Genomic DNA, 14,554 nt, shown 5'->3' with positions numbered 1-14,554 from the left:
TCCCTGTATCATCTACAAAGCCATTAAAGGCAGACGCTTAAATTCCCCAACTGCATGCTTTCAAGGGAGGTGGGTAAGATGTTGATCCTGTCTTTCTGTCTCTGCTGTTGCAACGCTCAGCCAGCAGCAGCCTATTTGGCCGAGGCAGCTCTTCAGCTCGCTCTCTTCGTGCAACCTCTCCAAGACCCGCGTCTGCTGACACGACCTGGAGGTGGTAAGGGAAGGGAACCGGGTGCCCAACGCTCAGGGCGCGCCGGGGTGCAATTTGTAGGGGTTTCGTCCCTGGCTTTTGCAAGATGCGGGAACTGTCTCCCCAGCCCCATCTTCTGGCAAAAGGAGTAACGCACAGTTAAGGGAGGCGCTACAGAAGCCTTGGGGCTTATTAGGGGGGAAGTGGAAAGTGCCAGAGGCTGGGATGATTTGTGCCGGCTTTGGGGCGGGGGAGACGAAAGCCACGCCCTCCCTGTTTCTACGAAACGCTCAAACATCCTGGGTTGCCAAGCAGCCGCCTCACCCTTTGCGCAGCGTGTAGATTATTTGAGGCGCACTTTTTAAAATTATGGAAATGATGGACTTCCGCTTGTCCTGTGACTAGAAAGAATGGTTTCCCCCTTGCCCTGCTCCTTTCCCAGGGAAAACCGGCTCTTTAGCTCTAAATCGGAACAAATTCATTGCTGGGGTTGGACTAGATGACCCTCGGGGTCCCTTCCAACTCTCCAAATCAATGATTCTTTGAAAATGCAAATCCGTGGAAAACAAGGCAGGTGGGTGGGGTATAGTAGTAGTAGTAGTAGTGGTAGTAGTAATTCATGTGGGCCAAGGAGGAAAGCTGGGACCTAGGTACAAATTGTTCTGGAAACATTTCCAGAAACCGTAATGATGCACTTTGCATCTCCATCTGGAGAAAAGCTGAACCACTGCTTTTCTAGATCCAGTCTCTAAATTCTCTGCCGCTTCCAAAATGTGACTCTTCACCATTTATTTCTGTGTGCCTTGCTCTCCTTTCCCACTCTATCCTTGCGTCTCTTTATCTTCTCTGTTTCCCAGAGAGGCAGTTAAGACTAGAAATTGGCCTCCATGGATCCAGGGGGCTCGAGAACTATTATTTCAACTCAGATCGTGCCCCACAAGCTTTCTGAGACACCCATAGGTCCAGAGGGCTCTGGAGCAGGGCCTCCGACTCAGATTGTGACCCAACAACCTCAGATTTTCTCCAGCGTTGGGGCCAGTCCTTCTCTTCAGAGGCCACTGAAGAAATTTTATGCCGGGGAGCCGCTGGCACTGGGGGTGAGTGCAAACAAACAAACAGGAGCAGCAGTGTTTGAGTCCACCATGTCCGCCCTGCACCAATAACTGTCTCTTTTGGGGGCTTTCTTCTCCAATCAGCTTGAGAGTGATGCTTCTCAGACAGTATCCAGGGCACCTTTGGGTTCCTCTGGAGTAAGATCAGAATGGTGAATTAACTTGCAGCACTGCTGAGAATGTGTAAAACTGGATTGTGGACCATCCAGATTTTGCTGGACCAGAACTTCCATTATTCTGGCCATTGGTCATGCTGACGGGCTGATGGGTGTCAGAGTCCAGCAATGTCAGGAGGGCTGCAGGTTTCAAAGCCTTGACTTAATGGAAGGGAAGCATGTGCATCCCAACATGCAATGAGGGCTTATAAGAGGTGGGCCTGCCCATTCATGAAAAGGAACATTTTGGCACCAGCAGGGGGAATAGACCTCTGGCTTAGGGAATGGAGCCAATTATTCCCACTCCTTATAAGTTTTAGGGTTCTGTAAAGGGGTGGGGTGAGAGTTGTGGGAACAGGGCTTGCAGAGTTGTCTGTCTGTGGGGCAATATCCAGACTGTCAAATGCACAATCCTTGATTTGGTTTTCAATGTGTGCATTTTATTTATTTGGTTTTGTCCGTGGTGGCTGTGCCCAGAGTGGCTGGGGCAACCCAGTCTGATGGGCAGGGTACAAGTAATAAATCAGGCATAGGCAAACTCGGCCCTCCAGATGTTTTGGGACTACAACTCCCATCATCCCTCGCTAGCAGGACCAGTGGTCAGGGATGATGGGAATTGTAGTCTCAAAACGTCTGAAGGGCTGAGTTTGCCTATGCCTGTCATAAGTCATCATCATGAAACATCCCAAAGTGATGGATAATAAAATCATCAGGAAAACAGCAGCAGCAACAACAACAACAACAACATGTTTTAAAGCAATTCCAAATCCAATACAGATAAAGGGTGTGGTAAGAATCTCAACTTAAAAGGTTTGTTGGAAAATGAAATTAAAATTAAAAAAGGGAAATGAAGGTCCTCAGAAGCTCCTGAAAAGGCCCTAGGGATGGTGCCCGCCTGATATTTAATGGGAGGAAGTTCCAAAGGGAAGTCCTGACACACTAAAGCTTTGATCTGTACATGATTTGGAAGATCTCCAGGTGTGATGGTACTTGCAGGTATATAATGGGCAGGGCAATCCTTTAGGTCTCCTGGTATCAGTACCTTGACCGTAGCCAAGCAGCTAATATGCCACTGGGACAATTGGTGAGCAATTGTTGTGTGAGCAAAGGCTGAGAGGAACACCCACATATCCACTGTGATAGGTAACAAAACACATGAAACAGACCTCAGTTAAGGTGACCTGCTGATAATATCCTGCTAAACCTGTGCAGGATCTGAATCTGTTTTCTTGCAGCAAATCAGATCATATTCAGAGGGCAGTTGCATTAAAACTATTGCAGCAAAAACAAGTCTTGCGGCATTTGTAAGACACATTTATTACAGTACAAGACTTCCGTGGATTAAACCCTATGCCATAATAAAAGTGTTGAGCCTTTAAGGTTCCACTAGTCAAAAATGTTTCCATATTTCGAAAGGGAAAATGTCACCCACCTTCTGAAGTTTATTATCATTTAGGGAACTTGTCATGGGCAAATTATACTTATATCGTCAAAGATGAACAAGATCAGGGTAACATCATGTTTAATTCTCTCTTTGCAGATCATTCAGATACTCATAGGCATCACGGGAATGGCTTTTGGGCTTGTGATGAATGTGGCGTCTAATGACTTCTTGCTTTATGCAGTCATAATGACCCCGTATTGGACAGGAATCCCGGTAATTCTTCATATTTGAGCCTAAGAGAAGTTTGGCAGGATTCACCTTTGCTCTGTCAAACAATTCCTGTGCTAGTGCTGTGTTTTGAAACCTGCTTTCTGCTCCACGTTTGCTGAATGGCTGCCCAAAGCAGGCAGGTCTAACTAAGGACATAGGAAGAGTGTGCTGGATCAGACCAAAAGCCTATCCAGTCCAGTGTCCTGTTTGCCACACTGGCCAATGAGATGCCCCTGGGAAGCCTGCAAGGAGGTCATGGAGGCAATAGCTATTGGATACTTGAGTCCCAAACCATTAGGGCCCTAAGAACCAACGCTTTGAACTGTGCTTGGTCATTGAACTCAGCCACATTAGTAAAGAAAGAATGATTTGAATGTGCTGTAAACATGCAACACCAGATGGTGCCAGAGAGCAGGACATATTTAAATGCGATTTTCCATAGTTCTACCCCCCTTAGTTATACAGTGGTACCTTGGGTTACATACACTACAGGTTACAGACTCCGCTAACCCAGAAATAGTACCTCGGGTTAAGAACTTTGCTTCAGGATGAGAACAAAAATCATGCTCCGGCGGCGTGGCGGCAGCAGGAGGCCCCATTAGTTAAAGTGGTGCTTCAGGTTAAGAACAGTTTCAGGTTAAGAACAGACCTCCGGAACGAATTAAGTACTTAACCTGAGGTACCACTGTAATGATCTAATTTCTGACTTATTTATAGTGTCCCCCTCCCCCCGTGTGTAGATCCACCCCAATATCCACCAATAATCCAGCATCAGAACATTCTCTTAGGACAGCTGAAGTTTCTGCCAGGCTTTCATAAGCAGCCCAGTGTACATTACATTGCAGTAGTCACCAGAGAGCATGGAAACAGTTGTTTTGTTGAACACAGACCCCTGATCTGAATGGGAAAATCTCCTGATTTACAGTATTTTTCGCTCTATAAGACGCACCAGACCATAAGACGCACCTAGTTTTTGGAGGAGGAAAACAAGAAAAAAAATATTCTGAATCTCAGAAGCCAGAACAACAAGAGGGATCGCTGCGCAGCGACAGCAGCTATCCCTCTTGCTGTTCTGGCTTCTGTGATAGCTGCGCAGCCTGCATTTGCTCCATAAGACACACACACACACATTTGTCCTTACTTTTTAGGAGGGAAAAAGTGAGTCTTATAGAGCAAAAAATACGGTAAGTGGATCTGTTCACCCAAACAGGTCTCCTGGATTCAATGGCCTTTGTACGAGGGATGTCAGGTCAAGTATTAGTGATTACTGATCAGAGGCGGAGCTAGCTGCTCTGGTACCCGGGGGCAGGGTGAGCATCCCAGGGGGGTGGCAGGCAATGTAACCCCCCCAAGGATGACACCCAGGGCAGACTGCACCCCCCGCACCCCCCTTCCTCCGCCAGTGCCTTTGATTATGATCTAGTGGACAGAACCAGACAGTCAGTCCATTTGAGATTCGTTCATTGCCCCTTATCTCTCTCTGTCTCTCCGTCTGTCTCTTGCAGTACCTCATTTCAGGATCCCTGTCTGTGGCAGCTGCTAGCAACCCCAAGAAGCCGCTGGTGACTAACCTCTTATGGGGTGGTGTGATGTGAAGAGTCTGATGAAAAAGAAAGAGAGAATTTGTGACTTGTGTTGCTTGCCGTTTAAGGACACTTCCTAGACTTCTGAGTTCTGAGGCTGCCTTGTAAAATGTAGTTCATTGCTTAGAGGTTGCTATCTTAATGGGGCCTGGCAACTGGGGTGGGCCAAAGAGACATGTTGGAGTGACATAGGTCAAGGATGGGGAATCTGTGCCTCCACCCCCAATGTTGCTGGACTTCAACTGCCATCAGCCCCAGCCACTCATCAGGAGTGATGAGTGTTGCATTGAGTGCCAACATATTATCCTCCCCCACAGTGACATACCAGGGAAAGGACAGGGGGCCTTGGCAGGCATCTTGAGGGCACGGTGGGGACCTCATCTTGAAGGCTGTTCTTAAAGGTGCTCACTCTCATCAGGGTCTTTGGCCAGAGACACAATGGCTTTTCTTCTCCATCTGTAGGTGAAGAGCATGCTGGGATTGAATGTGGTGAGTGCCATAGCTGCTGGCCTTGGGATTATCATCCTTTCTTCATCTTTGGCTATTTCAGGCCTGGGGTCTCATGCCAGGTATTGGTGCAGGAACCTTGATACAAAACTGGCTCGTAGGTGTTACGAAACCAAAGTCATCCCTGAGGTGAGGACACGTCCTGGCAAGATGATGACGATGATGATGATGATGATGATGATATATTGATACCGTGCCCATCTGTCTGGGTTTCCCCAGCCACTCTGGGAGGCTCCCAACAGAATGTTAAAAATGAGATAAAACATCAAATATTAAAAACTTCAGAACCACTTGCAGAACCATTTGCGCCCTGAAAGAAAGGTGCAGGGGGCCAAGGTGGAACAGCAAGCATTCAATATGGTGTTTCTAGTACAAAAACTCACAGGAACATGGCTGAGGAGCAAGTGGGGGATCAATGGAAGCTGGTCCATTATGTGGAACAAAGCACTGGCCCACCAGCCTGACTTTGCCCTCAGCCAGCCTCCACCTGCCTGCCTCCTTATTTACATACTGTAGATATATGTGGTAAAGAAGAGCAATTCCTTACAATCAGGACATATCTTTCATTCACAGAACATACTGTCTGGAATGATGGCTGTTCACCTGGCATTCACCATCCTCGAATTCTGCATCTCCATCTCCACTGCTGCCTTTGGGTGCAAGACGGTGTGCTTGAAAACCCACACAGAAACGGTAACATTTGGAAGGAAGTGGAGTTTGGCAATCCAAGCAAACGAGTGGGGATTCTGGAAGTGGGATTGCTTGCTCTCCTGTCTCGTAAGGGGTAGGGGTTGTTGTCCAAATAGTATTCCACATCCGGGTTGCAATTCTTCATCTGGGATGCTCATAGAATTTATCCTTAGCTTCGCACTGCCAGCTTGCCACTGTGGAGAAGCTAGCATTTAACCAGAAATTAATGACTTTATTCTCAGAACTGTGGAACTTAAATCCTCCCACCTGTACTCTGAGACGTGTGTCTATTTGCACACATTTTGGAAACAACAAGCGCTCAGTTAAAATGAAGGCATTTCAGATTGCACTTCCCAGTTCCTCATTGTAGGGGAAATAATATTTGAGCCAAACCTCTGAGTGAATGACTCCTCTGCAGGCAGCTTTCTAGGCTGTTGCCATTCTGGGCAATCAGTAGATTGTTGGGCTTGAACAGCTCCACATGCAGAGCTTTGCAAATCTTCATGATCAGCTGATTGTCCAAGCAGGCAAAAATGGGTCACCTGACATTTTGACATCATGCCATTGACAGGAGAGGTAAGGATGCAGTTTGTCACCCATTTTTTAATCTCATAAAGCTGCCTAGATAAGACTGGTGGTGTGTGAGTAATGCTTTAAAAAAAATGTTGAGGCCAGAAATGAGGTTCAACAACATTTCTGGTGTTCAGAGGTGGGATGCCCTCCCTAGTCCCTTGCCTCTCCCCATGAATAGCAAATATTATGGAAAACTGCACAAAACTATGCAAAACCCAAGAAATTGTGCAACATCGTCATTCAGAATTTAGACCTTTTAGGGGGCAAAATGGCAGAGTCCATAGTCTGGATACCAGCTCTGAGATTTACACATGATGTCAACTATGATATTCAGGGCTGGCGGGTGACGGTGAGGTATTGGAGGACATAGCTATTTGTCATGCTTCAGGGAATCAGCTTCCTCTCCACCTTGGCAGTAGATAAGCAGAACAAAGGAAAAGGAGTCTTCTTACCAGTTAGAAACTTTAATAATCACAGTGAGAGAACAAAAATACCATCTCCTAGAAATGGCAGTGCTCCCAATTAAGAATTCCACCCCCTTTCATCCCATGTCACTTCTACTTCTTGTAATCTGATCTTGCACCCTCTGTGCTTTGTGTGCTTTCTGCTCTGCCACTTTCTTAGCTCTTCTTGACCTTGGGCTGAGCGGAGGAATGCTTTCCAGAGACAGTGAATCTGTTAACTCCCCCCCCAGTGTTTCTTCTCCTAGCTCTTCCCCATCCAGTATTTCCCAGCTTCTGCCTTCTGAACTATGTCCCTCTGCAAACCACTGTTCCAAATCTATACTGTTCTCCTGCTCTTGGGAAGATTCAGGATCTGGGTCAGGAGCAGGGGGATGCTTCCACCATTCCTCCTCAGTGCAGCCTTCCTCAGCACTATTTGGGCTACGTAGCCTGCCCCTGCCCCTACTAAGCAGCCCTGTTATCCTCAGATAGTTTGCCAAACTCTGCCCCTTTATTCACAAGTTGAGCAGCAGACAGACACTCTCCCAGGCTGATTTTCTTCCTTTCTTCAGGTTGTGGTGGTTTACCAGAACACGATTCTGGACAGTGCTAATGCTGCCAATCTCCCGGCTTCTGGCAAGGATGCAGAGAACACCTGAACTGTTGCTTCTTCCATGCAATGGTCCTGGAGTCCTGCCTCAAAATCAAGAGCAGAAAGATTCAGACTTTTTCATCCGTATGTACATATATTCCAAACAGGCTTCTTAACAGATCTCCAATGAAAAGGATAACATGCCCAAGTCAACATATACCATGAACTATACAAAACAAGATAAATAGGCATGGAGAACCCTGATGACAATGGGGAATGGCCTTGAGCCAGCAGAGCTTTAAAATTTTGGATTAAAATCTAAACTTGGTGTGATATATGACATGCCTAAAGCCCAACTAGGGATAAATGGGAATCTTTAAAATCAATTCATATCTACCAAAGGGATCTAGGCAAAAGTGGTTTTCTGTTTTGCAAGCTGCCTGGAACCATTAGCAATTGACTTTTGATAGATTCTCAGTAGTGCTAATTACTGACATTACTAATCTGAAAATGGTAATTAAGAGGAATATACATAGTGTTACCTTGACACTACTGCTATAATTTATAAAGTATCAATCGCAATTTCAGTGGGACACTTGGGTATGTTTCGTCTTCCAAATTCCATTGCAGGGAGGTGTTTTTTGAGGGTCACCATTGTTGAGAAGCCTTGCTCACAAACTGTTAATAAACCTATGACCCCAGTAAATTTGCTAATATGTCATTGCTGTCATTTCTTCTTTCTCTATGTTTGATACTAAAAAAACCCTGTAGATTTGACGGAGAGGATTTATTTCTGTATATGATTTTATTTATCCACTCAGATATTGTGAATAAGTTGCATATCATATCTTACTATATAATAAAATTGGAAGGTGTCACCACTCTGTTTTCATTGGCTGTTTTGCAAGATTCTAAAGGCAAGGGCAGCATGAGGTTGCTTTGAAAAACATTGTGATGATGCAGGGTGGGGAGAGAATTGAGCCAGAGCAAATGAAAAAGTACTCTATCCCTTAATTCTCGGGGTGCATTTATTCATTTCATAAAATCTATATATGCTGCTTGGCGGTTTTTTTGTTGTTGTTTTTTAAAAAGTGGTATATGAAAGTGTGTTCTCATTACCATTTATTCCGCATCCAATGTTCTCCTGCTGTTGATTTTTGAAATCACATTCCCATCATGCTAGTTACAGTCATCATAGTGATCCTGTAGTTTCTTCACAAAGACTTCTGTCTGATCCTGTCTCTGTCTCTCTCTCTCCCCCCCCTCCCTCCACCTCAAAACATCAATCTGACTAGGAAACTGGATGCGGAGTAAACTGTGATGTGAACACTTCCTAAGAATGACATTTGAGTCAGGGGCAGACAGCTTCATGAAAAGGAGTTTTTGGGGGGTGGGGTGGGCATTGCAGGGCCCAGAATCCAAAAAGGTCACACGGGTCAGGTGAAGCCATCCCCACTCCCCCTCTGATGTGAATAACACCGTGCAGATGCAGTTTTTTAAAAAAGAAGCAGGGGGGTCCACGACCTTTTAAGCTGCTAGCGTAAACAGTACCCTTAGAACCGGTTCGTTTGCAAAACTCCGTTCAGAGTTCTCCCACGCAGAAAGCCAGTCCCGTCCCCCCACCCATCTCCTCCTTTGAGCTGCTTAGTTTTCAGTGGGGCGATGGGACCTTTGCTGCTGCTGTTGCTGTCGTTGGGCACATGGGGCCCGGCAGCTTTTGCTGCGACCTGCCTCAAATTGCGCAGGGGTCGTCCTAATCCTTGCATCGGGATTTCCCTCCCACCCTCCACCTCCTGACCAGCTCCCGATTTACGATGCCGCCTACGATTTCTTCCGGCAAGGAAACGGTTAATAATAATGCCCACTTGCCAGGAGGAATGTGCTGGCAGAAGAGTAGCAGCCGCAGCTCTTGCGCTGTTGCGCTCCGAGTCCTCCGCCCGCGTGACGTGTGCTTGACCATGGGCGTCGCGGGCGGAGAAGCAGATCAGGCCTCTCTTCTGTCAATCGCCCTCGTTCTCCGGTGGGGTCCGGCTCAGAGGAGGGCTGGGAGGTGCGTGCAAAGCGGGTGGGGGCTTGCGGAGCGGTAAGTCGGCTTTGCAGCTGGCAGCAGGGCTGGGGGTGGGTAAACCCATCCCCGATTTCCCTTCTCCCGTCTGAATCCTCCCACCAGCCGGAGGAAAAAACAAGGACAGCATCTCTCCTCCTGCCCGTTTCTACACTTAGCCATGCCAGGGGGAAATCTCTGGCCTCCCAGTTACCAGGACGACCAACCTTTTGTTCTGGCCCCTGTGACTTTGACCTTAACCATAGTTTTGTTGGTTTGCGTTTCGTCGGCTTCTCCCCGCCCCCCTCTTCATTTTTACCCCATCGCTGTGATAAATCTTTAGACCAGGGGTAGGACTGGAAGTGGAGACATTCAGGTCATGTATCCACAGCAGAGGAACACCGGCTGGGAGGAGTGCAGAAGGCCATGGTGCTCCTGTAGCAGCAGAATTGGACACCTTCACCTGCCTCGCCTGCAATGAAATAGGTCTCTCCTGTTTCGGTCTCTACAGCCACAGCAGGGGTTGTAACTCTCCAGCTTCATCCTCAAAGGTACACCCTTCCATTGTCTCCCGAGACAGATAGATGCCAAGAACAGGAATGGCCAGGGATGATGGGAATCACCCATCCCTTGCTAGTCCTGCAGATGCAGCTGTCTTTGATGGCATCTCCCCCCCCTCCCCAACAGAGATGGTTGACCTGTGGCCCTCCAGGAGTTGATTGAACAAATAATCATAGAATTGTAGAGTTGGAAGGGGCCCTGACGATCAATTAGTCCAGTCCCCTGAAATACAGGAATATGCAGTTTGTCCCATATGGGGATCAAACCTACAACCTTGGTGTCATCAGCACCATGATCTACTAACTGAGCTCTCAAGGCTGAAGACCATCAAACAATCCATTTCTATGCCACTTAATTTAGTAAAAAATATACCTATAAGCGATGTACAGAAAACGGAAGCAGCAACAGACAACTTAAGGTATTACAAAAATGCAGTTACGTATGAAGGTAAAGGTAAATGGACCCCTGATGATTAAGTCCAGTTGCGGCCGACTCTGGGGTTGCGGTGCTCATCTCGCTTTATTGGCCGAGGGAGCCGGCATACAGGTCATGTGGTCAGCATGACTAAGCCGCTTCTGGCGAACCAGAGCAGCGCACAGAAATGCCGTTTACCTTCCCGCCGGAACGGTACCTATTTATCTACCTGCACTTTGAGGTGCTTTCGAACTGCTAGGTTGGCAGGAGGAGGGACTGAGCAACGGGAGCTCATCCCGTCACAGGGATTCGAACGGCCGACCTTCTGATCGGCAAGTTGCTAACATAGATTTATTTTCCTTCTGACACACATCCTCTCTCTTGGCCTCCGGGTTCTCACTCAGGCTCCAAACAAACTCTCAGCTCACCCACGAGTCTCACAATGAGAATTGCTACTGGAAACAGTGGACATCACCTTTTGCTCTCACCCTAGACCTGCTTTTTTATGGGCAGGCTGAAGGGGGATGGTACTTCCTCAGCTGGCCCACAGCTGTGCCCCATTCAGCTGCACCCTCAACACCCAGTTCTAGGTGTGGCAGGTTTGTTCAGTTTTCCAGGAAGTAAGAAGGATGGGAAGAGGGCCCCCTTCCACTCGCAGCTCTTTCTTCCTCCAGTGTCCTCTCCTTCTCCTCCAGCTGCCTGCAGACTCTACCTGGCAAGTAATTTGCAGTGAGCATCAAGGCAGTTCTTCCTAGCCCCATTTGTCAGGCTCACCTGTTGCTGGGCTCCAGCTCTCCTCAGTCCCAGGCAACATGCTCATTGGTCAGGTGGGATGGAGGTTCTAGTCCAGCAGCACCTGGGGGGGGGTGGACAGGAGCAGTTGCCCCATCCCTCAGCTATAAGGACCAGTGGGATGACTCCCAGGAACAGAGGGAAAATTCTTTTTTTTTAAAGAAGTTTTTATTTATATTTTTCAAGTTTATATATTTCATTCATTTTACAATCAATTTAACATTTCAAAATTTGACTTCCCTCCCCCCTCTTTCTGAGGTTCCTTAAATTAATTTTTTAATGTCTCCTGCATGTCCAAATTCATTTAACTCGCTCATTTAATTATCTACTGTAAATAGATACTCTTATAAAACTACAGGATATTACAATAACCCTGCTGATGTTTTTATCTGTTTACAATTTGTTTGTAAATATTCAATAAGCCATTTCCATTCTTTTATAAACAATTTGGTATCTTGATTTTTTATTCTTCCAGTAAGGTTTTGCCATTTCTGCATATTCCATAAGTTTTTGTATCCATTCTTCCTTTACTGGGACACCTGCTTCTTTCCACTTGTGGGCAAGTAGCATTCTTGCAGGGGGCAAATTCGTGGAGGGAGAACTCTATCAATGGCTACTAACCACAATGGCTATAGTTGGAGGTGGCAAAGCTTCTGAATACCAGTGGCTGGAAACCACAGGAGGGCGAAGTGCTCTTGTGCTTGAATCCTGCTCCCACCTGGTTGGCCACTGCAAGAGCAGGATGCTGGACCGGATAGGCCATTGGCCCAATACAACAGCCTCTTCTTATAACTGCCTTACACTGAGTCCGATGAGCAGAGACCAGAAGAGACTGCCAGTGGTTCTCAAGGGTTTCTGACAGGGATCTCTCAGCCTTACATGGAGTGGTCAAGGATTGAACCCGGGACATTCTGCATATATTGCAGAGGGTTGAACTAGATGATCCTGGGTCCCTTCCAACTCTACAGATCTATGATTCTATGCAAAGCATATGGCTCTACCACAATCGGACCAATTTTGCTTTGCCTCCCAAACTTGCTTCTCTCCCCCGACCCCATGTCCCTGGTTTCAGTTCTGCATTTCTAATGGAAAGTTGGTTGCAACATGACACACAGCTGGCACGATGCTATGTAAGCCCAGATTACACAAGAGTCCCGAATATAGTGTTGTGCACAAATTAACCTTTGCAATAATTTTACACATTGTTCTTTTCCGGGTAAAGAGGAAGAAGCTTCTAGTTCTGTTGGCTGACACACACACACACACACAGAGAGAGAGAGAGAGAGAGAGAGAGAGAGAGAGAGAGAGAGACTGGGTGATGTGCTGCCAATAACAGCTGAAACCAGAAGGGTGGGTTCTCTCACATTTCCTGCAGCTGTGGAACAGGACCTCGGAGTCCCGAAGACCCTTTCTCCTTCCCACAACTGACAAAAACCAGAATGAATGATGCAAAATGCTGTGGGTGGGTGGCAAATCGTGCAAAATAAGGGAGACCCTTTTAGAAGTTACTGTTTCAATGAACTGGAGCAGCGAAAAGAGTGTTGCATCTTAATGTGATGCAGCTGCGATAGTTAAACAGGAGAAAAAGCCAGTGTCTGCTCATGTCCCATGAGGATATGTTTGCTTCAATAAACAAGAGCCATTTTCAATCCAGTGCTAGGCCTGTGTAGAGCTTGTGTGAGGCCTGAGGTGGGGATTTTGCTAGAATAAAGTTATAAACTCAAACAAAAAAGTAGCTAGTCCCTAGCAGGGTCCTCCCAGCTGGCCTGGCCCTCCAAAGCCCAGTGCAAGTGTACCCACCTACCACCCCCCTTGCACTTTTGGACATTAAGAGCTGTTCAACAGTGGAACAGACTCCCACAAGAGGTGGTGGACTCTCCTTCCTTGGAGGTTTCTAAGCAGAGGTTGGATAGCCATCTGTCCTGGATGCTTTAGCTGAGATTCCTTCATTGCAGAGGGTTGGACTAGACCTTCCAGGTCTAAGATTCCATGATTATATTCTATGAAACCTGAACTGAGCCAAATCTGCACTATTGCTCAACATCTGTCCGGATCTGGTCTGTAAGCTCCGAGGGGCTCACTTGGGACTTCATTTTGAGTAGGCACCCATAAGACTGTGCCACCAGCTTCAGTCAAGCTGTGGGGCTGGCAGGCAGAAGATAAGGAGCCAAAACTGGTTGCCCTCGATGGCACTTTTCATTTCTAAGAATTGCTGCCTTTGATGGAGCTTTTCATTTCCAAGAATTGCAAGTTTCTGGATGTGAGCTGCTGTATAGTTCTTTTGTCTCGTGCTAGGGGAAATGTTACTCTGGGCTCCCTTTCACTTCCCTTTCCCCCCTTCTTCTTCTTCAGGTTCAGTCCTGCTAGCTAACCAGCAACTCACTTGGCCAGGACTCCTTTTACACTGATCACAGCATTCCTGGTGTCCTATGACACAATTGGTGCCCCTGGGTGCAATCCAGAAAGAGGTATGGGATCAGCTTGAGGGGTGTGTGTGTGAGCATTGGAAGGGTTGGCAAAACAGTGCCTTGGCTGCAGGGGAGGCAGGTGGGTGGTTTTGCAAAGAGGAGTCTCTGCCCGCCCTGTTTGCTTCTTCATTTTGGATCCCAGAGAACTTAAACACCAGCTTGATTACTCCAGCTTCTGGTGTGTAGGATTGCATCGAAGTCAGAGCAATGCAGGTGCCTGGAAACAGAATGAGAGAATTTGAAATCCGCAATATCGTAAAGTCTTTATCATTCAGCACCCCCTGCCCTCACCCCAAGCAGAATGAATATCCTGTTTTTGAGCATTAAGAGCAGAAGGAGGTTGGGCAGTTTGGACTCCCAAGTTTGCTTGGGAGCATAGCTGTCAACCGTCCCTTATTTGGCGGGAAACTCCCTTATCCCAGCGTTGTGTCCCGCTGCTGTCCCTTATTGATGATGTCCCATAAAATTCCCGGGTTTCAAAGGAAGCAGCTCCTCTTCCTCCCTCCCTGCCGGCCAGGGAGGAAGGAGGCTCCAACTGTGTTGCTTGGCTGTGTTGCTCACCCAATAAGGAGTCTAAGAACGACTGGGTGGTGGAGCTTGCATGCCTTGTGCTGATCAAACCGGCCGTGTTGCCTGGGGACTCGCCTTTGCTCAGTGTTTCCCAGAGGAGAGGTGACGGTGGTTTTCCTTGCTGCCTCCCCTTTGCCGGGTTGCTGCGCTGTGGGAAACACTGCTTGAGGTTTTGTTTGGCTGCTGGCTGGGCTTTCTGCCTTTGG

The 14,554-nt window shown here is 47.3% G+C and overlaps 2 protein-coding genes across 2 annotated transcripts in view; both read left to right on the top strand.

The window, feature by feature from the left end:
* Positions 1 to 1,062: 1,062 nt before the first annotated feature.
* LOC114603558 (uncharacterized) overlaps positions 1,063 to 14,554 on the top strand; it is a 36,681-nt gene continuing 23,189 nt past the window's right edge. Inside the window, exons 1-2 of the mRNA XM_077932488.1 lie at positions 1,063 to 1,287; positions 2,998 to 3,114. Coding sequence (XP_077788614.1) covers positions 1,078 to 1,287; positions 2,998 to 3,114 — 327 coding nt within the window. The 5' untranslated portion in view covers positions 1,063 to 1,077. The remainder of the gene's footprint in view (positions 1,288 to 2,997; positions 3,115 to 14,554) is intronic.
* On the top strand, positions 3,133 to 8,582 carry LOC144328467 (membrane-spanning 4-domains subfamily A member 4A-like). Its single transcript, XM_077932094.1, has 3 exons — positions 3,133 to 5,330; positions 5,775 to 5,894; positions 7,480 to 8,582. Exons 1-3 carry the CDS (start codon positions 5,166 to 5,168, stop codon positions 7,564 to 7,566), a joined length of 372 nt encoding a protein of 123 aa, XP_077788220.1. The 5' UTR covers positions 3,133 to 5,165; the 3' UTR covers positions 7,567 to 8,582.

Source organism: Podarcis muralis, chromosome 7 (assembly GCF_964188315.1).
Source record: "Podarcis muralis chromosome 7, rPodMur119.hap1.1, whole genome shotgun sequence".
NCBI classification, from domain to species: Eukaryota; Metazoa; Chordata; class Lepidosauria; order Squamata; family Lacertidae; genus Podarcis; species Podarcis muralis.
This window is presented reverse-complemented; position numbering and strand designations above follow the sequence as displayed.